The 25,943-nt window shown below is 49.2% G+C and overlaps 1 protein-coding gene across 1 annotated transcript in view; it reads right to left on the reverse strand.

Annotated features, from left to right (window-relative positions):
* LOC144772211 (tryptophan--tRNA ligase, mitochondrial-like) overlaps positions 1-25,943 on the reverse strand; it is a 93,903-nt gene that overhangs the window by 13,909 nt on the left and 54,051 nt on the right. Inside the window, exon 4 of the mRNA XM_078656355.1 lies at positions 7,231-7,316. Within this exon, the coding sequence (XP_078512481.1) occupies positions 7,231-7,316 (86 nt within the window). The remainder of the gene's footprint in view (positions 1-7,230; positions 7,317-25,943) is intronic.

Genomic DNA, 25,943 nt, shown 5'->3' on the forward strand with positions numbered 1-25,943 from the left:
CCAAGAAGTGCTTGGTTGGAGATGCCGAGTCAGCGCTAGGTCCGCTGCCCTCGACAAATCGTTACCAGTAGGGTGAGTGATTTAAAAAACACAAGAAATGAGTGACAACAGTAATTTTTAAAAAATGTCCCTGCTCTCGGCTTTCCGCCTCAAGAGCTCAGCGCAAATGCTTTACCCAGGCGCCCTTAATCGGCGCCTGAAATAGTAGTCGGCGGGGGGCGTGGCTTCTGGAAGGGGCGTGGCCTCCGGGCTTGGCGAAATGGCGCCAAGAAGAGCTCGGTTGGAGATGCCGAGTCAGCGCTAGGTCCGCTGCCCTGGACAAATCGTTACCAGTAGGGTGAGTGATTTAAAAAACACAAGAAATGAGTGACAACAGTCATTTTTAGGTCTCGGCAACGAGAACTATTGTCGCCTAGTAAGCTAGCAAGGGACTACAGAGAGGTGGACGAGCCGACCAGGGTCTGTGGACGCGCACACACAAAGGCAGGCAGGCAGGCAGGCACACACCAGACACACACAGACACAGACAGACACACGCACGCACACACACACACACACCCTCCCTCTCTGCCCACTCCCTCTCTGCCGCCCCCCCTCTACCCCCACTCACCGGGCTCTTTCCCTCTGCAGCGGGTCAGTCAGGGCAGCAGGCAGACTCGGAATCTTCTCCGGCGATCTTCAGCTGATGTGCACACTCACGCTGCGTCTCGTGCGCGCCCACCACGCTGTTTCGCGCCCGTTGATGCTCAGCTTGTGATTACTACTCCTTTTACCCCGGATTCCAAATTACTATTTCTTGGTTCTCTAACTCCACTCTGTTGATTCGTAACAAACTGATATTCAGCACATTTCACAGTCTCGCTTTTGCTTCTCATAAATACAAGAAGATTATTTTAAGCAATGTCTACCCTTCTTTTGGTTCTGTGCCTATTATGCTTCGGACTATAGAGTTTTAGAAAGTGTGGTGGAAGAGTCCATGATATCAGTGGTGTGCACAGTGCAGAGTGAGTGTGCAGAGTGCAGAGTAGTGAGTGTGCAGAGTGCAGAGTAGTGAGTGCAGAGTGAGTGTGCAGAGTAGTGAGTGCAGAGTAGTGAGTGCAGAGTAGTGAGTGCAGAGTAGTGAGTGCAGAGTAGTGAGTGCAGAGTGTGAGTGCAGAGTAGTGAGTGCGCAGAGTAGTGAGTGCGCAGAGTAGTGAGTGCGCAGAGTAGTGAGTGCGCAGAGTAGTGAGTGCGCAGAGTAGTGAGTGCAGAGTAGTGAGTAGTGAGTGCAGAGTAGTGAGTAGTGAGTGCAGAGTAGTGAGTGCAGAGTAGTGAGTGCAGAGTAGTGAGTAGTGAGTGCAGAGTAGTGAGTAGTGAGTAGTGAGTGCAGAGTAGTGAGTGCAGAGTGCAGAGTAGTGAGTAGTGAGTGCAGAGTAGTGAGTGCAGAGTAGTGAGTGCAGAGTAGTGAGTGCAGAGTAGTGAGTAGTGAGTGCAGAGTAGTGAGTAGTGAGTGCAGAGTAGTGAGTGCAGAGTAGTGAGTGCAGAGTAGTGAGTAGTGAGTGCAGAGTAGTGAGTAGTGAGTGCAGAGTAGTGAGTAGTGAGAGCAGAGTAGTGAGTGCAGAGTAGTGAGTAGTGAGTGCAGAGTAGTGAGTAGTAAGTGCAGAGTAGTGAGTAGTGAGTGCAGAGTAGTGAGTGCAGAGTAGTGAGTGCAGAGTAGTGAGTGCAGAATGCAGAGTAGGGAGTGCAGAGTAGTGAGTGCAGAGTAGTGAGTGCAGAGTAGTGAGTGCAGAGTAGTGAGTGCAGAGTGCAGAGTAGTGAGTAGTGAGTGCAGAGTAGTGAGTAGTGAGTGCAGATTAGTGAGTAGTGAGTGCAGAGTAGTGAGTGCAGAGTGCTGAGTAGTGAGTGCAGAGTAGTGAGTACAGAGTAGTGAGTGCAGAGTAGTGAGTAGTGAGTGCAGAGTAGTGAGTAGTGAGTGCAGAGTAGTGAGTAGTGAGTAGTGAGTGGAGAGTGCAGAGTAGTGAGTGCAGAGTAGTGAGTGCAGAGTGCAGAGTAGTGAGTAGTGAGTGCAGAGTAGTGAGTAGTGAGTGCAGATTAGTGAGTAGTGAGTGCAGAGTAGTGAGTGCAGAGTAGTGAGTGCAGAGTAGTGAGTGCAGAGTAGTGAGTGCAGAGTAGTGAGTACAGAGTAGTGAGTACAGAGTAGTGAGTGCAGAGTGTGAGTGCAGAGTGTGAGTGCAGAGTAGTGAGTGCGCAGAGTAGTGAGTGCGCAGAGTAGTGAGTGCAGAGTAGTGAGTGCAGAGTAGTGAGTAGTGAGTGCAGAGTAGTGAGTGCAGAGTAGTGAGTAGTGAGTGCAGAGTAGTGAGTGCAGAGTAGTGAGTGCAGAGTAGTGAGTGCAGAGTAGTGAGTGCAGAGTAGTGAGTGCAGAGTAGTGAGTGCAGAGTAGTGAGTACAGAGTAGTGAGTACAGAGTAGTGAGTGCAGAGTGTGAGTGCAGAGTGTGAGTGCAGAGTAGTGAGTGCGCAGAGTAGTGAGTGCGCAGAGTAGTGAGTGCAGAGTAGTGAGTAGTGAGTGCAGAGTAGTGAGTAGTGAGTGCAGAGTAGTGAGTGCAGAGTAGTGAGTAGTGAGTGCAGAGTAGTGAGTAGTGAGTAGTGAGTGCAGAGTAGTGAGTAGTGAGTGCAGAGTAGTGAGTGCAGAGTGCAGAGTAGTGAGTAGTGAGTGCAGAGTAGTGAGTGCAGAGTAGTGAGTGCAGAGTAGTGAGTGCAGAGTAGTGAGTAGTGAGTGCAGAGTAGTGAGTGCAGAGTAGTGAGTAGTGAGTGCAGAGTAGTGAGTAGTAAGTGCAGAGTAGTGAGTGCAGAGTAGTGAGTAGTGAGAGCAGAGTAGTGAGTGCAGAGTAGTGAGTAGTGAGTGCAGAGTAGTGAGTAGTGAGTGCAGAGTAGTGAGTGCAGAGTAGTGAGTGCAGAGTAGTGAGTGCAGAATGCAGAGTAGGGAGTGCAGAGTAGTGAGTAGTGAGTGCAGAGTAGTGAGTGCAGAGTAGTGAGTGCAGAGTAGTGAGTGCAGAGTGCAGAGTAGTGAGTAGTGAGTGCAGAGTAGTGAGTGCAGAGTAGTGAGTGCAGAGTAGTGAGTGCAGAGTAGTGAGTAGTGAGTGCAGAGTAGTGAGTAGTGAGTGGAGAGTGCAGAGTAGTGAGTGCAGAGTAGTGAGTGCAGAGTGCAGAGTAGTGAGTGCAGAGTAGTGAGTGCCGAGTAGTGAGTGCAGAGTAGTGAGTGCAGAGTGCAGTGCAGTGCAGGTGAGTGCAGTGCAGTGCAGGTGAGTGCAGTGCAGTGCAGGTGAGTGCAGTGCAGTGCAGGTGAGTGCAGTGCAGTGCAGGTGAGTGCAGTGCAGTGCAGGTGAGTGCAGTGCAGGTGAGTGCAGTGGAGTGCAGTGCAGTGCAGTGCAGGTGAGTGCAGTGCAGTGCAGGTGAGTGCAGTGCAGTGCAGGTCAGAGCAGTGCAGGTGAGTGCAGGCGAGTGCAGTGCAGGTGAGTGCAGTGCAGTGGAGTGCATGTGAGTGCAGTGCAGTGCAGGTGAGTGCAGTGCAGTGCAGGTGAGTGCAGTGCAGGTGAGTGGAGTGCAGTGGAGTGCAGGTGAGTGCAGTGCAGGTGAGTGCAGTGCAGGTGAGTGCAGTGCAGGTGAGTGCAGTGCAGGTGAGTGCAGTGCAGGTGAGTGCAGTGCAGGTGAGTGCAGTGCAGTGCAGGTGAGTGCAGTGCAGGTGAGTGCAGTGCAGGTGAGTGCAGTGCAGGTGAGTGCAGTGCAGGTGAGTGCAGTGCAGGTGAGTGCAGTGCAATGCAGGTGAGTGCAGTGCAGGTGAGTGCAGTGCAGTGCAGGTGAGTGCAGTGCAGGTGAGTGCAGTGCAGGTGAGTGCAGTGCAGGTGAGTGCAGTGCAGGTGAGTGCAGTGCAGGTGTGTGCAGTGCAGGTGAGTGCAGTGCAGGTGAGTGCAGTGCAGTGCAGGTGAGTGCAGTGCAGGTGAGTGCAGTGCAGGTGTGTGCAGTGCAGGTGAGTGCAGTGCAATGCAGGTGAGTGCAGTGCAGGTGAGTGCAGTGCAGTGCAGTGCAGGTGAGTGTAGTGCAGTGCAGGTGAGTGCAGTGCAGTGCAGGTGAGTGCAGTGCAGGTGAGTGCAGTGCAGGTGAGTGCAGTGCAGGTGTGTGCAGTGCAGGTGAGTGCAGTGCAATGCAGGTGAGTGCAGTGCAGTGCAGGTGAGTGCAGTGCAGGTGAGTGCAGTGCAGTAGAGTGCAGGTGAGTGCAGTGCAGGTGAGTGCAGTGCAGGTGAGTGCAGTGCGTGCAGTGCAGGTGAGTGCAGTGCAGGTGAGTGCAGTGCGTGCAGTGCAGGTGAGTGCAGTGCAGGTGAGTGCAGTGCAGTGCAGGTGAGTGCAGTGCAGGTGAGTGCAGTGCAGGTGAGTGCAGTGCAGTGCAGGTGAGTGCAGTGCAGGTGAGTGCAGTGCAGTGCAGGTGAGTGCATTGCAGGCGAGTGCAGTGCAGTGCAGGTTAGTGCAGTGCAGTGCAGTGCAGGTGAGTGCAGTGCAGGCGAGTGCAGTGCAGGCGAGTGCAGTGCGTGCAGTGCAGGTGAGTGCAGTGCAGTGCAGGTGAGTGCAGTGCAGGTGAGTGCAGTGCAGTGCAGGTGAGTGCAGTGCAGGTGAGTGCAGTACAGTGCAGGTGAGTGGAGTGCAGGTGAGTGCAGTGCAGGTGAGTGCAGTGCAGTGCAGGTGAGTGCAGTGCAGGTGAGTGCAGTGCAGGTGAGTGCAGTGCAGGTGAGTGCAGTGCAGTGCAGGTGAGTGCAGTGCAGGTGAGTGCAGTGCAGGTGAGTGCAGTGCAGTGCAGGTGAGTGCAGTGCAGGGGAGTGCAGTGCAGTGCAAGTGAGTGCAGTGCAGGTGAGTGCAGTGCAGGTGAGTGCAGTGCAGGTGAGTGCAGTGCAGTGCAGGTGAGTGCAGTGCAGGTGAGTGCAGTGCAGGTGAGTGCAGTGCAGTGCATGTGAGTGCAGTGCAGGTGAGTGCAGTGCAGGTCAGTGCAGTGCAGGTGAGTGCAGTGCAGGCGAGTGCAGTGCAGTGCAGGTGAGTGCAGTGCAGGCGAGTGCAGTGCAGTGCAGGTGAGTGCAGTGCAGTGCAGGCGAGTGCAGTGCAGGCGAGTGCAGTGCAGGCGAGTGCAGTGTGTGCAGTGCAGGTGAGTGCAGTGCAGTGCAGGTGAGTGCAGTGCAGGTGAGTGCAGTGCAGGTGAGTGCAGTACAGTGCAGGTGAGTGCAGTGCAGTGCAGGTGAGTGCAGTGCAGTGCAGGTGAGTGCAGTGCAGTGCAGGTGAGTGCAGTGCAGGTGAGTGCAGTGGAGTGCAGTGCAGTGCAGGTGAGTGCAGTGCAGTGCAGGTGAGTGCAGTGCAGTGCAGGTCAGAGCAGTGCAGGTGAGTGCAGGCGAGTGCAGTGCAGGTGAGTGCAGTGCAGTGGAGTGCATGTGAGTGCAGTGCAGTGCAGGTGAGTGCAGTGCAGTGCAGGTGAGTGCAGTGCAGGTGAGTGGAGTGCAGTGGAGTGCAGGTGAGTGCAGTGCAGGTGAGTGCAGTGCAGGTGAGTGCAGTGCAGGTGAGTGCAGTGCAGGTGAGTGCAGTGCAGGTGAGTGCAGTGCAGGTGAGTGCAGTACAGTGCAGGTGAGTGCAGTGCAGTGCAGGTGAGTGCAGTGCAGGTGAGTGCAGTGCAGGTGAGTGCAGTGCAGTGCAGTGCAGGTGAGTGCAGTGCAGTGCAGGTGAGTGCAGTGCAGTGCAGGTGAGTGCAGTTGAGTGCAGTGCAGGTGAGTGCAGGTGAGTGCAGTGCAGTGCTGGTGAGTGCAGTTGAGTGCAGTGCAGGTGAGTGCAGTTGAGTGCAGAGTGGTGTGTATTGACAATGTAAATGACAATGCCATTTATTTATGATTTAAAGAAAAAAAAAATGTCATGAGCAATGCCAATAGCTCTACCTTTAATGATGCCGAGACCATTGCATTGTAAATGCTTGTTTAAAAATGTCCCTGCTCTTGGCTTTCCGCCTCAAGAGCTCAGCGCAAATGCTTCTGGACACAGGCTGCTGTTTCGTGAGGTGGCACCCACTGTAGCTCTGGGAGTTCATTGCTTTACTTGATGGATGAGTGTTTTACCGTTGGACGGATTGCATACACAGCTGAACGACAACACACCTGTCCCGCTGCCAGAACGTACACATTCTCGTCCACAATGGGGTATCTCGCGTTCAAGTCAATGTATTAATGGACATATGTTATCTGAGGCTGATCAAGCTTACTATGATTATGTGGGGTGAGAAATCACTTCAGTGTGGTTGTGTCTGAAGCCATCATCATTACAGCTGTAACATGCTTTTGTGACTTCTTTACCCATCTATGGGTTGTGTCCTTTATCTCATGGAATGTTTATTCAGAATGTTGGGGTCGGCCTGGCATGTCTGTTTCAGTATGGTCGGTGGTGGTGGTGGCATGTTAGTGTTTGAATAAGTTGCACAGGAGGTTTCGTAAGGAGGGAGGGTGAGTAGTAACGTGGTAAGTCCATTGTCTCAGGGTGTCTCTGTTCCAGTTTCCTGATTGCGCAATGCTGCGAGTGTTGCATGACTGAGCATTCGTTGCGTGGCAGGAAAGTAGTCCGTCAAACCGCCTCGTTGAGCTAACAACAGATTGTAGTGGTAGGAGTACTAATTAAGGAGGTGGCTGGTAGTTCACAGAGACTATTGGAGTGCCTGGCTCAGGTCGGTAGAGCTTGGAGGAAGCTTCCTTGGAGGTCCCCACTCAGCCCGGAGTCGTTCATGCAATGTCCAGAATCACATCTCAACAGTGCGGCATTTACTTCAGGAATATTTAAGACTCGCCGCCTCACCGGAGGCTGAAGGAGGCTGGTGAGCACGTGACAGATGTAGGAGTGAGTGTGATCAAAAGTCTACTTCTGTGCACAGGTTAATAACAGTTCACGGCTTCATATTTATTGTTGTACATACATTTTTATGTTGGATTGGCATATGAATTATACATTTAAGCCTAAAAAATATAAATATCAAGGTATATAATAGTAAATATAAATCTATATAATCAAACATGCTCCACATCACCACAGCTGCAGTAGTGCAGACCTCCAAGATGAAGCTCTAAAGTACATATCTACCAGTGGGTGTTCTCCAGGTGAATGCATTGGGGCAGGTCACGACCTACAACGCTGTCCAATCACAGCCTGACTACAACAGTGGAGCCCAGGCCCCCATCTCTTACTTGTAGAGCAGGATGTCCGCGGACTGGAGCACGGGGTAGGTGAACAGGCCAACGCTGCCCTCGTTCTTCTGCGTCTGGCTCTTCACCTGTCGGACGTGGGAAAAACAAGGCAGGCTCAAGAACTCATGCAGGGTTTCATGGATAGGTGAGGAGTTATTCTGGGTTGATTTTGCACAGCACTTGTAAAATGACCCGACAAACAATGACATGACAGCAATAACTAAGCAAAACAGTATCATTGGCCTCTAGCTAATTTGATAAAACAACCCTCAGATTCCACACAACTATCAATTTGATAAGGTACAAGGCTTGTGTTATATCCTCAGTAGTACATGTATATGCAATCAGCCTCGGTCCTCCTAGCTGCTCAGCTGGAGTGAGAGATGGTAACAAAATGTTGGTGTGACTGTGAAGCGTGGAATGCCTGGGTGCCTGAGTGGGGACAGTTAGAGATGGGCTGAGCAGTGGGGAGGCTGCACCTGGTGGGGCTGGTACATGGCTAGTACCTGTCTAGAGCTGTGTGGACAGAGATTGACGCTACCCTGAACTGGAACCAATAAAGAAGGTTTGAAATATACAACATGGTTATCAGTGTCTCGATGTACAGGGTACAACAGTTTGGTCGCCCTCAATGTGTGTTTCTATCCACAGATTGGACTTGTGCTACTGCATGGAAGAGTCAATAACATTCTATTCTAAGTCATCGAATCTGACCATCCATACCACCGCCAAATTCAAGGGCGTCCAAAAAATAAATAAATAAATTAAAAAAAGATGACGACCATCTCACTGAGTCATATGAAGACTACTAAACACAGCACATATTTGCCAGAAAATGTTTACAACAGCAGACACCACAAACTAGGCACACTCCTCACAAATCAGCTCTCAATGCTGTAGCTTGAAAGGTTTTGATAGTTTTTCAAGACGCGTTTTGTTTTTACTGTTTATTTACCTCCGGTGCATAATCATTAATGTTGCATGTGGGTTTTTACTTTAGTTGCTTACATTAATTTTACTTTTCTGAAAATATTACAAGTCTTAGAAATCAAAGCACTTGGACAAAAATAGATATTGAGCTCTTCCATAAGATGCAATCTTACTACAGGGTGCTTCTTGCCCCAAGCTGTGGATTAAGCTTGAGCACACTTAGGCATCCATCAATCTCTGGTGTGGAAGATCTCATCTTACTTACCCGTAATTAGTGGAAGTCGCAGAGGCGGTGCAGAAAGGACCAAAGCTGCATCAAGCCTGTTGGGAGTACAGGCATGAAAAATCTACAAGGTACAGCTAGAGCTGCAGGTGGAGTAACTTAGAGTTTCACACACTCACTGAAGGTGAACACTTTGCTGCATGACTCATTGGGCAAAGTAAGTGAGCCAGACAACAGTAACTTCAAATTTACTAGAAGCAGTGATCAAGTTTTGGGCTAATCCGATACCGCGAACAAAGTAAAAAGGTCCCCATTCATTAGATCAGGGTTTGACTTTTAGCCTTTCCAGCCCTCAACTGCAAAGCATCAAGGGAGGCTGACATAGTCGCCTAAAATACCACCCTCAGTTTGCATCACATTCTGTCCCTAGGGATAATAAAGACAATTTTAGAAGCCAACAATGATATAAGTATTAACTGTTCTCGCTCTAATTTGCATAGCATAAAATCCGATTGTGCACTTATGAGTGGAGCGGTGTTCTTATATGCCTCAATATACTAATTTTTAAGGTTAATGTAAAATCTTTACCATCTATATTATTAATAAAATGAAAAGTGGATCTCATGTAGAGCTCAGTCCGTTGAAAAACCAACCGCAGCAGGGTATTATCGCTCACTAAAGCATCAGACAGAAAATTAATAATACAAGGGGTTTCTGAGGAAATGACTTTTCCATCCGTTTGTAACACTCCTGAGCTGCACGGCTGCCATCGTGATGGAGCGGCAGCATTTCCAAAATATGGAACAAATGTTTCAGATCAGTCCTGGCACTGCTCGAGAAACTGGCATTAGATGTACAAGAAATGAAAACCTCGCAGCATGAAATAGAAACAATGCTCCAAACTAAACTGGATGATGTAGGCCAAAAAACTAAAATGTTTAAACAATCCCAGAGAAAAAGCTTGAAACTAGGACTATCAACCTTGTCAGAAACAAATAGTGGGGTTTCAAAAGGAGACTGAGGCAGCCAAAATGTAACTCGAAGAATTAGACAATCCCTCCCGCAGATCGAATTTAAGGATGGTGGGGGTTCCAGAGAAAAATGGAGCAAAACTGTAACATGGTAGATGTATTAACAGAGCTAATTTTCAAACATACACTGAGAAGTTGAATGATTAATCCATATATATTGCAAGAGCTCAGAGTCCATTTCTCTCTCCTTAGGAGGGCGATAGGCCACAAATCCTTTTGGTTTATTTTTGAGAGTTTAGGATTAGAAAAGAAGGATTTTGCTAAAGCCATTAAATAAAAATCTATTGAAGTTAATAATGAGGCGTGGACAGGCGGTCCAACATGGCGGAGGCGCCTTAGCGAGGCTCCCGTAGCGTACATAAATCCTGAAATAATCCTCTCTCATCCGTGCATCCCAACACAATATTCGGGCTCGGCGGAGTCTGGATAAACCCAGCGGATGTTTATCGCGGGGTCTGGTGGCCGAGAAGTTGCTGATCGGCAACCATAGTGTGGCAGGGGTAGCTGGTGGCCTGGCGAGGCAAGACACCCTGCGGGAGGAGATGAGCTATCCGCCTACCTGGACACCACCCTGGCGGGGGTGCCCGCGCCCGGTGATGTGAGACTGCTGAGGGAGGTTGCTGGGGTTTGGAGCCCGTGTCCCTCAAGACTATCTATCCAGAAGCAAGGGAGCCGAATCGTACCACGGCGTGGAGGTGGGCGTGGGCTGCAAAGGACATCTGGGCTGTCCACGTGGTGATGGCGCATCCGAGGCCCGTGGGTCTGAGCCGTGTGCGGCGACAGCGCACACAGCCTCCAAAGCAGCGCAGGACCGCCATGAAAGTTTGCGCCCTGCTGGATGGGGACAGCAACGTTGAATAGAGGCGCCGCAGCTCCAGTGTTTACAGTGGGTCCTGGGAGCAGGTCGGCGGTCACTCCGGGCCGCGACTTACATAACTGGACTCGTACTGCATTGGAGCCTCTAGGGGGTGCACTTACCCAGGATATTGTGTGGGGGTGGGAGCCTATTAACTCCGGTGGCCATGAGCGGAGCTAGCCGTTGAGGCCTCAGTGGCCAAATCGAGCAGCGGTGTGCATGCCCCCCCACACTCCCAGGATCGAGGGTATCCTTGGAGCTGCCTAGTGGATTCTTTGCAGACGTCGAGCCTTGTTCGCACCAGCGGACCTGCAGTCTATAAAAATACTCAATTGGGACCTGATTGGAGGCGGATTGAGACCCCTTGACATCCTCTCTCTCCTTGACTCCCTCACTTCTTAGGGATTGGAGATTGAGCAGTGGGCTAGGGCTTCCCCCTTTGCTCCCAGACCGACCTTGGAGCTCCTAGCTGGACGTTGCGAGTTGGCGCCTGCTGGGGGGCTCCCACCAATATCCCGCAGCAGCCCTCGTTGGCATACAGGTCTGAGGGTGTAGATCTGCTCCCATTAGGAGACAGGGGGGCGCCCACCTCACAGAAGCAGTTGAATTAGACTCAATGCAGCTTGTGGGCGTGGTGTTCTCCCCTGGCTGCCCCCCCTATATGCCCAACCAGAAGAGCCACCCAGCGTCATCGAGCGGCTATAAATGCAAGGCGAGTGGACACAATTGGATCGCGCCCAGACAGCCTCGCATCACACATAATGGCCAAGGATAAGCCACCGGGTACGTCCTCCAAGCAAAGTACAACAGACAAGTATACTCGTGCAGTGGCCCAGCGCAGGAGAACAAGAGGTGGCCGTGCCAGACAATGCAACGCTGCTGGCAGGGATTACACAATCCCGGGAGACACTCAAGGCCAAGCTCGGCGCCGTGGGCTCAGACGTAATGCTGCTCTGGCAACACCTTAGAAACATGGTACAATGCATCGCTGAATCGGAGGACACGGGAAATACACTGCAAAAATAAGTATACGCCCTAGAGACACTCACAAATGGCCTGGCGACGCGGGTAGAAGATGCGGAGGGGCACGCCCGCAGAAACAATCTTCGCTTCGTCAGATTCCCCGAGGGCTGTCAGGGCGGCAGTGTGAAAGACTTCATTAAAAAGTGGCTCACAGAATGGCTCCCACCTGGTGTAGTTTCTCCATGCTTTGTAATTAAACGCGCACATCGCTAATTGCTTGGTCCCGCATATCACGGACCTATTTCACCCTGATCAGGCCGGTTTCATGCCTGATAGGGCAACACAGCATAATATTCGCTGTGTACACAACGCCATCGCCGCCATTGACCGACTTCGGGAACCAGCTGCACTCCTTCTTGCCGATATCGATAGGGCCTTTGATTCGCTTAGTTGGACCAATCTTTTCGCAGTGCCCAGTCGACTGAGTATTGGCCCACATTTATTAACATTAATACGTCTTTTATATACAGACATCACAGCATCGGTCCGAGTGGCCGACTCCACATCTGGCAACTTCACAATAGGGTAGGGCACTCATCAAGGATGCCCCCTTTTCCCATATTTATTCACGCTGGCAATGGAGCCTCTGGTGGCCCAGATCCACGGCTTTGAATGGTCTCGGGAGGTTGCGGACCACATAGCGCTCTATGCGGATGACATTGTTTTTTCTCGCTAAACGAAAATAGAAAGGGCCCACGCCTGCTCAGAATTATGCAAATCTTCGTCGAGAACTCAGGCCTATACACGAACCGGGGTAAATCCTATTTGTGGCCCCTGCGTGGAGATCAGTTGGGCGGATGGTCGCGGGAAGGGCAGTGGTTCCAGACAGCTTCAAATATTTAGGCATGTTCCTCTCGGCTTTCTCATCTATCTCTTGGGGCAGAAATTTGGCTCCACTGTGGGCACAGACAGGAGACCAGGTTTGTTCGTGGTCGCACGAACCACTACCTCTATTTGGCCGATCTGCTATTTTTAAAACGGTCTCACTGCCCCATCTTTTATACCAGCTTCAGAACCATCCATACCAGATACAGCCCTCTTGGTTCACGCAACTAAATGCAATCTTCGCCCGGTTCCTCTTGGAGGGGGAGGAGAGGGAGGATGGGGGGAGCGGTACACCACGAGTGGCCTTGAGTACCTGCTTCCAGTCCTCAAACTGCAGAGGCATTGCCACTCCAGAGATTCAGGCCTATCGTGCGGCGTCACATCTTCTTATCCTTAATGACTGGTGGTATGGAGACAGAGGAGACCCAGACTATGCACTTGCGAGAAGGCTGATGGGAGACGGGCCACTGCATACGGTCCTATTGTAAAAAAACCTGATTCGGGTCGGGGACAATCGATATTTGCCCGGCGGTATTGCCTCTGTGACCCTCTAGTTATTTAATCAATGAAGAGGCAGGCGCTGGAGACTGGAAAGCAGGAAACAAGGTTTTTATTCTCTCCGGAGGAGAACACAGCAAAACGGACAGCAGGTATCGTTCTGAGGTGCTCTAACTTATGTCTGAGGTCTGGCCCCTTATATACAGGGTTTTGCGGTTTTTATTACAGTTTACATACTCATGACAAAGCTTTGATGTACGGAAAGACATTCCCGGAACCCCCCCTCCGGGCCCGTTCCCACACACATTTACAGTAGAGGTCCCCACCCTAGTCACAACAGGTGATGATCATCGCGCAGCTGGATATTCCGTCAATTCATGGAATGCGGGGTTCGATCGGATCTCGTGGGGTGGGGGCTTTGATCAACCCGGGGATCCTTTGATGGGGGAAGCTTTCTATTGTACGGGGAGGGGCAAGGAATAGTATCGGCAGAGCTGGGTGCCGGCCTGGGAACGAGGAGGACAAACGGGCACACGGGGAAAAGGGGGTTTGCATCAAAGGGCCGGGGATCATGAAAGGGAAGAAGGGAGGTGTTGCGCTGGGAACAGGATGAGGGCCTGAGGCAGAGCAGCGCCGGAGAGGGGTTTATGATTCAAGGCAGGTGCAAGCAGGGGGTTGGTCAGCGTGCAGGCTTAGTGAGGGCGAAGGGCTATGTCAGGGGCCAGCGGCATGCAAAAAGGGTTTGTTCTGTTCAGGGCATCTTAAAATGGCGGGTGCGCACGACAAAAGTGTGGCATCAGGGGAAGAGGCAAGATGGCGCAGATAATGTTCACCAAACCGTACTAATTTTCAACAGTCCTCCCTTTAACATATTCAAGGCATCTTGCTGGTTCATTTTCTACTCGGTTCTATTGTGGTGGGCATGAGAAAGAAAGTAGTAGGAACCCTAGATGAAAGAGTTGTAAACAATACATTTTAAGATTTCTAGTTTTAGGAGGCGGACCTATTGATAAACTTTGATAAACTTGTCTAGCAGGAAAGTCATAGAAATGCAATACAAAAACGATTCTGTTGCGAGAGCAGCGAGTACATTTCATAATGTGAACTGATAGGTTATTACATATATCAGATTCGGATTGGTGCATAATCAATACAATGGCGGCTGGGAGAGAAATGAGGCGCAGCAAAAACGGTGATTGGGGATGTCAAAATGTTTGCAGTTAATGAGTTCTCAGTATTCTTTGTTGTCTTTCGTTGGCGCTGTGGAGCACCGGCGGTGGAGCTACGGGTCCAGCTCTATTCTAGGTCTCGCGTTGCAGGGCACGACCTTTCCCTCGCATTCCTGGTCGAAAAGGTCCTTTTCGCCCTGTGTCCTTTGAGGTGATTGTTAAAAAGTTCAGATGGAAGAAGAGCGTACAAAACAGTCCATAGGGTAGGTCGGAGAAAAAAAAGGGGGATGGAGCAGGGCCAGATCGGGTACAGACTAGGGGGACGGAGAATTTCAGATAGGCAGGCTTATGACCGAATTCAGAGAGCGGGGACTTGTAAATGTAAATGTAAATGTACAGGAATTTATATAGCGCAAATCACCAAGCGGTTTCTAAGCGCTTGCTTAGGGAACCCGTCCTGGTATTCCCCTGTGATATAACCCCGGCAGGGTATCCGCAAGGTGAAAGCCAGGCATCCCGCCGCGAGGGGCCGTTGTGGAGATTAAGCAAGCTATTGCCCAGAGTCGCAGAGTGTGAACCCGTGAATCGAGTAGGCACCGGAGCGAGAATTGTCGAGTCCATGGACATTTTAGGACTCAAGACCCCGCCGAGCCGGGAATTGAACCCTGGTCCCGGGCTGACCTCTGCTTCCAGGTCTGCCTCCTCTAACCAGTGAGCCACACTTCTCCACTTGTCGGCAAACACTGGCCATCGAGCAGGGGCATCAGGTCGCCCCTTTCTTCTCATTTTGTCGAAAACAGTGCCTCATCCTGCAGCTCTTTTCTGTCGTGGTCTCGCCTTGGCCAATGTCGCAGGTGTTCCATAGTCTGCAGTCAGGCCTCGTGCTCCCACATCCGGTCCTTCTCTCTCCCGACAGCCGTACCCTTAAACGAGTTTGAAAAGACAGTCTTTAGAGAATTTGCAGAGGAAGGTAATCACAAAAGTCTATTTCTCTCTCAGCTCCGGGCAGAAACGAAAACGTCCGTTATATTAGGGTTCACAACTAACATATAAATGACCGATGGCGGGCCTGTTGGATTTGCCATGACTTTCCTTCACAATTATTTATTACAGTTACGACAGTTTATCTGATGGAGACCCACCTTCGTAAGACGAGCCTGACAAAGATATGCCGTTCTCTAGGGTTTTATATTTACCAAGGGTTCTGTGTGCTATCAACATGGTACTAAACAGGTATTTTGCTGGGGGACGAACATAGGCTAAACATTTCTTTTTATCGATGCGTCCTGCTTTTCAACTAACATTTTTCACTTTCGGCAGGGCTCATTTCAACGATTTCTTCACTTCGGCCTAGTCTTTTAACCTTGTAAAAACATCATTCTGGTTCCTACGTACCTTCCTACGGCCTGATTACTTAATCAGAAAAGACAGGGGTTTTATGGGAAACAACTAGGGACATAGAAAACTTATGGTAAGGGCGTAAATAGACCCATCTCTCACAACCGGAAATGAGGGGTAGTTTCATAACTCCAGTTTGGAGCGGCTGATACGGGGACAGGGGTGATTCATTTTTACTGTTTGGGTATTTGCGACAATTTCGGGGCGGGGAGGGTCGCGTATTCTGAGGTTCTTTTTTATAACATAGGAGCCGTTGACATGTAGTTCCCTTATTACGGGCCAGATTAGGGAACCTCTGTCGTCTTACCTGTCCTTTCCCTTACGGCCCAACCTCGGTTTATTGACTTTTAGCGGAAAAGGAGAGGTAATGACACGGTCTCAGGGTGATTGTATTAAAGACAAGTTTTGTGCAAATACTGACGGTATTTGAAGCCAATTGGGTGGTGTGCTAGGGGTGGCGGTTTGCCAATTTCGGGGTTAATCGCTCGGAAGAGAGTGGAGTGCAAAAAGAGAGAGAGAGAGAGAGAGAGAGAGAGAGAGAGAGAGAGAGAGAGAGAGAGAGAGAGAGAGAGAGAAGAGAGAGAGAGAGAGAGAGAGAGAGAGAGAGAGAGAGAGAGAGAGAGAGAGAGAGAGAGAGAGAGAGAGAGAGAGAGAGAGAGAGAGAGAGAGAGAGAGTGCGCAACGGCAGGCTAAATAGTACACGTGCAACAGAGAGGGTGGCAGTGTATTCAAGAAAGGCTATTTAGTGCATTACACAGTAAAGGACATTCACGGGTCTGCGTTAGAATCTTGTAATCATGCAGTTTGAGCATTAGACAGGGTAGAGGGGACGTGCCTTGAGAAAAAGGAAAAAAGAAAGGAGGTACCATTTTGTCGCACTTTCTCGCATTCTTGGTCCTTCGATCAGTTGGGTCAACGCCTCAGTCACACACACACATTCTCTCATAGTTTCGCATCATACGTGACATGGGTTCATTCGTGTGGTCTGGTTTAAGGGTGATCACTTTTTATCAGGTCATACTAATTTTACGGGTTTGTTCGATACGTGAGTAGTTAGTAGGCGCGCTTAGGCACCACCTTGCAGCGCTAGTCTGCTTCGTGTATTAGACACGGCAAGGCTTCAGGTCTTCGCCACACCTCGGCTGTAATCTCTGATGTAACCTGCAGAGGGGGGAAAAAAAGGGGGGGGGGGGACAGCATTCGCGCATATTCAAATACATGGATTCAAGAGTCCTTTACTTACCTCTTACTCGTCTTTCCTCCTCGGGGCAGAGTCCCCGGGGATATGGTTTCTGGAGTCGGGGGGGGCAGTGTGTCCATATAGGTCGTGCGCGGGGAAACGTAAAGAGGAAACCAGAGGTGCCTAGTGCGAGGTATCTAGTCGAAAGATGTATCTCACTATCGGGATCCTTAAACCTCCTTCAACGCTGTGACGTACTAAGGTTCTTCGGTTCTTGGGTCAGCTCTGTTCCCTAATACCTTTGAACGTCGTACTTTATAATATTTACATCATTTCATTTCACCCTTCTTTTACATTCCCTCGTTTACACCGTTCGTTTTACCCATCCTTGGAAGTCGAGGTCTTCCTCCATGCGAGAGTTCATGAGTCAGTCGCGTACTTTGAAGGCAGAGTGTCGTGTTGTCGATCCGATCCGACCTCCAGGGCTGGGCAACCATCTTCTTTCAACCTTAAAGAGAGAGCAGAGTAGGGTGCACAGAAAAGAACTCTCCCACCGATCCCACATTTTTTTTTTTTTTTAAATAAAGCATGCAATACCCGTCCATAGTTTCGAAAACCTTTATTTTGCAAAATCATTTCAGCACGTGGATTATGGGGGTGCGGTCGTATTTGGCCGGACGTGGCAATGGCTAAAGTGCGTACAGTGAGGGGTGTCGTTTTGCAGCAATAAAAATATTGGAAAGCTTTATTCATTCATTTGTAAGAAACTAAAACGTTTATTAATTGGCTGGGGGTTCGGGGGCATTTATTTCATAATTTAGAAGCATAGTCAGAATAGTTGCAATCAGATTTCCTATATGCATACCGTATGTGTGCGTCATAAATGGGGTTATACATCAGCTATAAAAATATAATACACCGTTCATTTGTAATCAACATTTTTTTTTTTAACGGGATCCTTTCACAATGTTCGTCGAGTGAGCTCTCCTTGTCTTTTCTAGCCAAGTGTACAAAGGATCATATAAGTCTCAGAACATCAAGTTTGTATAGTGAAAAGGGACACCACGAGGTGTTCGTAAGTTCCTATTGATACCGGCGCCATTTTGGGCGGGGCCGGGTTAGTCCGGAAGTAGCATCAGGGAAAAATGTTTCCTACAACCGGCAGTTGGACCAGAGTCCTTTTCGGCAGTTCTAGAATTCATGCTAACAGAAGGAGTGGCAATGTCATGCCTGTTTCGTTAGTGATCAAGGCAGCCGTCCCTTACCGGAAGCCTGCAGGGGCCGAAGGCTCCGCCGGGGACCTTTGTAGAATCTTCAAGGCTGCGGAGATGCTGTCGGAGATGGGGGCTTGTGCCCCAGTGGGCAAGTGTCCGAGTTATATTGCTGGTCAAAGTTGCTCTAGCGGCCGGGGCCCGCCTTCCAGCGGACCCAGATGCCATTTTGAGGCCCTACAGGGGCCACTCTCGTCGAGTTTGCAAGAGTGGAAGAGATCCTTCGGTGTGAAAGGAAGAGGGCTCTGTTTTGTGAAAGCGGGACGTTCGGCTGGGGTGCAGCTGTGATGCCCCCACCTGGGGGGGCGAGGGAGACTCGTTCGCGCCGTCTCCTTCTTCCGGTGCACCCCATGCCGCTCTTTTTCATCGGCCCGCACGAAGGTCTCTCCCCATCCGGTGCTCCCCAAGTCGTGTGCTCAGTGCTGTAGGAGTATGGCCACCTGTGGCGCGCATTCGGCGCAGCACGAGTATCGGTGCAGTCATTGCAGGTTCGGTGTTCCGAAAATATGGGCACCATTGCACGTTCGGTGCTGCGCAAGTATTGGGGCACCATCGCCTGACTGGGGGTGTTCGGCGTTGGGCCGGGGGCTGGGAGACCTCCTATCCATGGAGGTGGGGGAGGCTCGTCCGCGTCGCCTCTCCCTCCCAGCCCGACCTGGACGCATTCCTGCAGAGGTGTGGACAGGGCATCCCGCCGCCCAGAGCTGCTGCGGTTGTTACGGAAGGGAAAAGAAAGAGGTGCCTCGTTCTTCTCTGGACATGTGGCGGGACTACTTAAGTCTATCCAGGCCCGTTGCGGCTGGGCCGAGGAGGCATGTGGCGGGACTACCGGCAACTACCTAGGGCCGTTGCGGCTGGACTCCGCTGGCCCCTGCCTCTCCTCCGGCTCCCCCATACGTCAAGATTTCCTGACCAAGTGTTGGCAGCAGGGCCCGCCTTATATGGGTTGCCGCCGGTTGGGCGTAGCCGTAACCCAGCCCTACTTTGGAAGGTTCCAGAATGTGGGGGGGGCGAATGTTCTGTTGACTTTCCTGTTCTATAGTTTACCGTTCTTGTTTTTCTAGCGTTATTGTGTTTTTCTTTGCTTGTTATGTTAAAATAAAAGTTCGTGTTTATCAGTGGCTTACTGATTTCGTTTCCCATTTCTTTCTTTCCAGGTTGTTTCATGCTAAAATTTCTATTAACATAGTTTATGTAACATGGAAGCACGTGCAGGGGGATGACGCAGATTCATATATTACGTACACACAAACTCAGACGGGGGGTAGTAGAAAAGTATGACACGCAAGATCCGAAGACAAACATAAAACAGTGATTATTTGGCCAAAATTATCTTTTTCCGTCTGTTAACTTAGAACTAGGCTGGGTTCCCGTTTTTATATTGTCCGACCTAGGAAAACTCGAACATGTCGCTAAAATCGTTCTGGCGGAACCTGTGCCATCGGGCATAATCAAACGTGGTGGTTCTATCTGGTCTGTCCGTGCGAGTCGGATTTTTCTTTGTCTCGCGCTTTTTCTCATTCTGCTGGCCTGCCATTCCTGTCGGCCCTTTGCCTTTACTCACGCTCAGTAGAGTCGGGCATTGGGCTTTCCAGTGTCCGACATATCTACAAAAAGCGCATTGGTCTGGCCCTAAGTCTGGCCGTCTTTTGCGTAGTGTCGGGGGATAACTTTTGGGTAGCGGTGTCCCGGGGTTGTCCTGTCGGTATATTTCTCTACCTGGTTTGTCCTCGTCTTTTCTCTGTCGTTGCATAGCCTCTCTGCGCCACATACCGAGACTGTCGAGCATAATAGGCGTTGTCTTATTATTGCGAAGGGCTATTTCCAACGTTTCTATTTTATCAAGGTCAAAGGATCCTGCCAGTGGCCACTGTTTGTCTTGACTTTCTTTGGTATACCTGTGCCACAATTTATTATAGGCTATGGTAACTAATCCATAGTTTATGAACATGTCCTTATTAGGGGTGCCTTCTAGTGGAGCTATATGGTCCACCTCTAATACACGGTCCGGGCTGAACCAATTATCAATCAATGGGGAGAAGACAGACATGACGGCTCGTAACGAGGGACTAAAAAGTCAGCACTGCCTATCTTATCACTAGGTGCAAAGACTAGACAGAATATTCCTATTCTTCGTTGTTTGCAGGCAGTGAATACCTCATGAACAAAAATAAAAAAAAAAGAGTAACCAATAACGAGGAACAATCAAACAATCAGATAAATAAATAAGATAGAGAAAGGACAATGGGGAGAGTAAGTAGGGCGCAAAAGTCTGCGTCCTCTACCCTTTCACTAACCGCAAAGAGGAATCTGTTGTTTCCGGTTTGCAGACAGAGAATCTCCAGAAGACAATCTGCGAACAGTAGTTCGGGGTTAAAGAACCCAGTTAATCAGTGAGGGAGAGGGGAGTCTCCCAAAAACCGTTAAGAAATAATAGAGTCAGTGGGGGAGAAAGATAGGCGCGACGGTTACGTTACCTATCCTTCACCGTTTGCAAAAGAGAAGGAGCCTACTGTTTCTCCGTGTGCAGACAGTGAATCTCCAAATAGGTCAAAAAAGAGTAATACTAGTATTTTTTTTTGTAAACAATCAAGCAATCAATTATTTTCGCAATCCGTCGTGTTTACACAACCTTACCCGGACCGTGTGGACAGTTTCTTGTCTTCCGAATCCAGCGCCCGTTCGTCCTCTTTTTCTCGTATTTCTCACGGCACTCCTAATGGTCCCCAGTCAGGACCGTAGATCACTCGAGAGAGGTCTGTTCGGAACTAGTGAAGTTCGGATGATCGGCTGCCAGACGAGGGTCTATTGGGCAAGAGCTCTCCCGATCGTTGCAGTCATTCACTCTGTCGTCGGGACCTCTCCCACTGGATCCACGAGTCGCTGATGGGCCCCACGCTTGGGACGCCAATTGTAAAAAAAACTGATTCGGGTCGGGGACAATCGATATTTGCCCGGCGGTATTGCCTCTGTGACCCTCTAGTTATTTAATCAATGAAGAGGCAGGCGCTGGAGACTGGAAAGCAGGAAACAAGGTTTTTATTCTCTCCGGAGGAGAACACAGCAAAACGGACAGCAGGTATCGTTCTGAGGTGCTCTAACTTATGTCTGAGGTCTGGCCCCTTATATACAGGGTTTTGCGGTTTTTATTACAGTTTACATACTCATGACAAAGCTTTGATGTACGGAAAGACATTCCCGGAACCCCCCCCTCCGGGCCCGTTCCCACACACATTTACAGTAGAGGTCCCCACCCTAGTCACAACAGGTGATGAGTATCGCGCAGCTGGATATTCCGTCAATTCATGGAATGCGGGGTTCGATCGGATCTCGTGGGGTGGGGGCTTTGATCAACCCGGGGATCCTTTGATGGGGGAAGCTTTCTAGTGTACGGGGAGGGGCAAGGAATAGTATCGGCAGAGCTGGGTGCCGGCCTGGGAACGAGGAGGACAAACGGGCACACGGGGAAAAGGGGGTTTGCATCAAAGGGCCGGGGATCATGAAAGGGAAGAAGGGAGGTGTTGCGCTGGGGACAGGATGAGGGCCTGAGGCAGAGCAGCGCCGGAGAGGGGTTTATGATTCAAGGCAGGTGCAAGCAGGGGGTTGGTCAGCGTGCAGGCTTAGTGAGGGCGAAGGGCTATGTCAGGGGCCAGCGGCATGCAAAAAGGGTTTGTTCTGTTCAGGGCATCTTAAAATGGCGGGTGCGCACGACAAAAGTGTGGCATCAGGGGAAGAGGCAAGATGGCGCAGATAATGTTCACCAAACCGTACTAATTTTCAACACTCTACTCTGGTCCGACACTCATGGAGCTGCTGGAAACGAACACTTCGCACAATGGTGTGGTGGGACAAATTGACAAAGGAAACCCCACTGTGGCATAATGGTCTGCTGCCACAGCGGGCGCAGTTATCTGGATTTCTTGGATGGGAGCTATTGGGATAGACACAATAGGTGTTGTTATGCCTGGCAGAACGTAAAGTTCTTTCAGGAACTCCAGACAGAATATGCCATGCCCCACTCGCAATTCTATAGGTATCTCCAAATCAGTTATGCCTTCACCCCAGGGCGCAGGGTCAAGACTGATTTGCATAATGGCCATGTCTGAACTGGAATGGCATGGAGAGCAAAAAAAACGATGGATTTAGTCCCAGATCTCCGTACTGGGGTTGATGTATGACATTGCTCTGCATACTGTCCATCAATCGTTCTTTTTGCATTTTCACCCCATACCTGGCATTACAAACGGACATACCTGATTTTAATCCCTTAGAAGATAAAGTCTTTATGAGGCACCTGGGCGATCATAAGATTGAAAAATGTATCGCACACTTCGGAATAGCTCCACCACACTTCATAAAACTAGAGACGCGTGGCAGTTAGCTTTGGGCCCCCTGGATGAGGATGACTGGGTGGAGGCACTGGAATCACAGCGCAGTGCGGCGATAGCGGCCGTGTGAGACTTATTCAATTCAAATATCTCCGCCGGGCCTACTTCACTAGATAGAAGCTTTGGCGCGCTGGGCATGTTGCTTCCCTTTGCTGCCTGCGCTGTGGGGATGCCGAGGGTACTTTCATACATACAGTATGGCAGTATTCGGTCTAGTTAGGGTTTTGTAGAGAGGTGACCACTTGCCTTTCGGAAGTCCTTATATGGGCCATCCCACTGTAGCCACGATTGGTTATGCTCCACATTACCGAGGGACTGGGTGGCAACAGATACAAGCGCCACCTATTGTTTCTTGGCCTAACTTTGGCTAAACGTGATATTGCCAAAGCTTGGAAGGATGAATCACCGCCATCTGTGGCAATATGGAAGAAGGGTTTGGACTTTACAATGGGTCTGGAAATCCCGGTCTTCAAGGCGCAGGGGTGCTCCCAGAAACACCCCAGAATATGGAGGAGTTGGGCGGAGTAACAAGGGATTTACTTGGAACCTTCTCCCCCCCCATTGCTGCTGTTGAGGAACTGCTGGGGCGATTGTCATGGGTTATGACTCAGATGTTGACTATGTGTATTTCTATATTGGACGGTTCGGACTTATGGCCCCCAGACCTACTCATTTTCTTTGCAAGATTACTATGGCACTGTTGTTTGTTTTCAAGAGTTCTATTTTTACATGCTTGCTTGATTATAGCTATATTGAAAAGGTTGATATCAATATTATGGCCAATTATTGTGTATTACTGATGTCCCAGGTTTGTATCGGCTGTCAATAAAATTAAGTTGAAAAAAAAAGTAAATAAAAACTTTCGCTTCAAGGATTTCCCGGATGGGAAGTTCGAAATTTCTAGCAGACGTTGGGACTTCAAGTAGGTGGCACGGAACTTTCTTCTTTTTATTTTTTAAATAGGAGCCCAATGCAACTTATTCAGACAGCTACACTCACAATGGTCTGGCCGCTTCCGCAATTCTTTCCAAGATTCTAAAACTCAAATTTTTTTAACTGCGATTTAGGAATCCCAAAATCCACTGCATAAATAGTCATAGTACTTGAACCATTGTCGTGTATTTCTATAGGTTCTGAATCGATCCCCCTATTCCTGACCCTATTCTGGTTAAACTACCTAGCTAGTTAACTAATAGTCAGCCCATGAGGCAAGAAAACCCCCATGATGCAGATACCGTTATCTGACGCAGTCACACTACGGCACAGGAACGTGTTATCTGATTAGGTCATAACGCTTGAGATCTAATTAGACAAGCGACATTCCTCCAGCCCCTGATAAGGCATACGACGTTCTCATAACAAATCAAACCTATGACAACCTGGATAATCCGTGCGGCCATTGTTTTGATTTCACAGAGAACTTTAGTAAAGAATGTGCTAACGAGCAAGTCGTATGACATCTTTATTGACGTACCTATGTCCATCCTTACGTCAATCCCGGCACCTTTAAGGTATAAATATTGCCGACCTTGCCCTATGCAAACACACGCGTGGTGACAAGACGGAGCAGCCATACTTGCCGAAGCCGAGAGCAGAAGCAGACCCCGCTGGCAGCAGCCCCGCCTTCCTGACGCGCTGAGAGACGCGCTGCTATCTCAAGCCGAGAGACCCAGCACCGGCGCTTCCGGGTAGCCCTCGCAGGCAGCCTGGAATATCGAGAGCAGAGAAAGAGATACCATTCCTCATTCATCCTAAATTCCAGGTACAGAACTGAATAACCCCTCACAGAGAATTCTTTAGTTATTCACTTGGCAAAAACAAACTTAACTTAAACTGTAACTTTCTATTCCCGCCCACGCATTAGACTTAGGTCAGGTACACGGGGTAGGCGTATTTAGAAACACCAGTTGAGTACGTTTAGTCAAATGTATATGTGTATGTAAATATATTTTAATCATTTTAAACATCATATGGCTCAGAAACCATATCAATGTTTTTACAGTATTATTTTATACTATTGCTTCTAATGTATGCACTTTACTTAACTATAAGTATTGCAATAATATCGATCCATTTCTCTTGTACGAGAAAAGAGACTGATCAATAAATAACATCTTTTATTGAACACGCCCGTCTCTTCCTTTTCTCTACATTCTGATGAGACTAAGAATGCACGTACTGACTGAGTAAAATAATTTCCTTGTGCTCACACGACTCTCGAGATTGACTCTTGATTAGGGGAGAGCAAAGTTGTCATGTTCTATGGTTGTCAGAAACTAAATCCCTTCTTGTCTAATCAGGGAAGTTAATCCTTCCTTGAACATTCGAGAAAGTTTCTAGCGAACTCTGAGCTTAGCTGGCAAACCCAAAAATTAAGTCTAGCATCGACAGTAGTAGACCTAGTTAACGTCTGGCCTAGGCCTTTACTGCTGTAGGTACTATTCCAATGCGCAGAGCCTATTGGGAAGATAGGAGCTACACTACATGGCGCCCAACGCGTTTGGAAAGGGCGATAAAACTAACGTAAGACATTTAGAGTAACTCAGTCGTGCTTTCTCACTCAGACCCCTTTTCCCAAATACTCCAAAGACGTCTGGAGTGGGTGAAAGGTTATTATATCCTCCAAAACCTCACAGGAGGGAACTCCTATGTATGGTTCTTGGTCTAGTCAACGTTGAAGGATAAAACAGTTCCAGAATATTGTGCATCTAATCTCTGTTTCCATAAGAAACCTGATCTGCAAATAAAAATAATACCATCCTGTCTGTAAAATGGCAGAGAGTGATGATGAAAGAGAGGCAATTAGATTAGCAACTGAAATAGCAGATGCTGATGCTACCATGCAAACAGCAGACCCGGATATAATACTCATCCAGGTCGCCAAAAGGAGATCTATAACCTTAAAACTTATAGAAAATGGACTGACACCTAGAGGTGGCACAGTCATATTCGTAATTGAGGCACACGAATATCGGCAGACAGAGGTATACTATACATGGATACATTTTCCAGCAGCAAATGCTGTAACAAAGTACTTCCACTATTACAAAGTAGAGGAACCTCCTGAAACGTACACTCCTTTCGAGGAGGTGGAAGTACCACTCAAATTCCAAGAGCATTTGCTCTTATTTGATGGCGCCCTAATACATAACAATCACATTACAAGGCTCGGTCCTTTAGGAAGACCAGGAGCAACGTGGCCGGTCTTAGCCGGATACACACCACATCCAGACATCGAAAGAATGCCTGCAGCAGAGCTGTTAATACAGCTAAAACAACTACTAAAAATTCATAGACAATTAGTTCAGTATGTAATGCGGACTTCAACAATTCAGCCAGCGATTAAACTTCCACAGCTGACCCCTCACCAGGGGAACACAAATAAAATTACACCACAGAACATCCAATCCTGCCTAGGTAAAGTTCCGGCTAAACGGGAACAAATACCATTCTGGTTGGCACAGAAAATTACCCAAATAGAGGCGGTGTTTCCTGACACCACCCCGCTGGAAAAACACAGGATTCTGACTATATGTCTCCCAATGGGAATCGCACCACACATTGAGGACTGTGACACTTGGGGTACAGTCTTTGCTTCCATCTATACAAAAACGCACGGTGTTCCATCCATTTCGGTAATACCAGATGTGCTCAAACAAATTCAAGATGAATACGGTCCAGAACCTGCTTCAACTCTTGGTATGAAATTACTAAAAGACTTCAAACAGGTTTCAGCTATATTATTAGCCAACATAAAAGGTGAAGCAGCAAACGTGGCGATCCGCCAGAGGTTAAAAGAGACAGATATAGCAGACCAACCAGCTGAAATTGCCAGAATCATAGAAAAATCCTATGAAGAACTAGGCAGAGATAGTCTAGGTGGAATACCAGTAAAACCGCAACTGACTACAAGTCCAGAAA

Source organism: Lissotriton helveticus, chromosome 8 (genome assembly GCF_964261635.1).
Source record: "Lissotriton helveticus chromosome 8, aLisHel1.1, whole genome shotgun sequence".
Classification (NCBI taxonomy): Eukaryota; Metazoa; Chordata; class Amphibia; order Caudata; family Salamandridae; genus Lissotriton; species Lissotriton helveticus.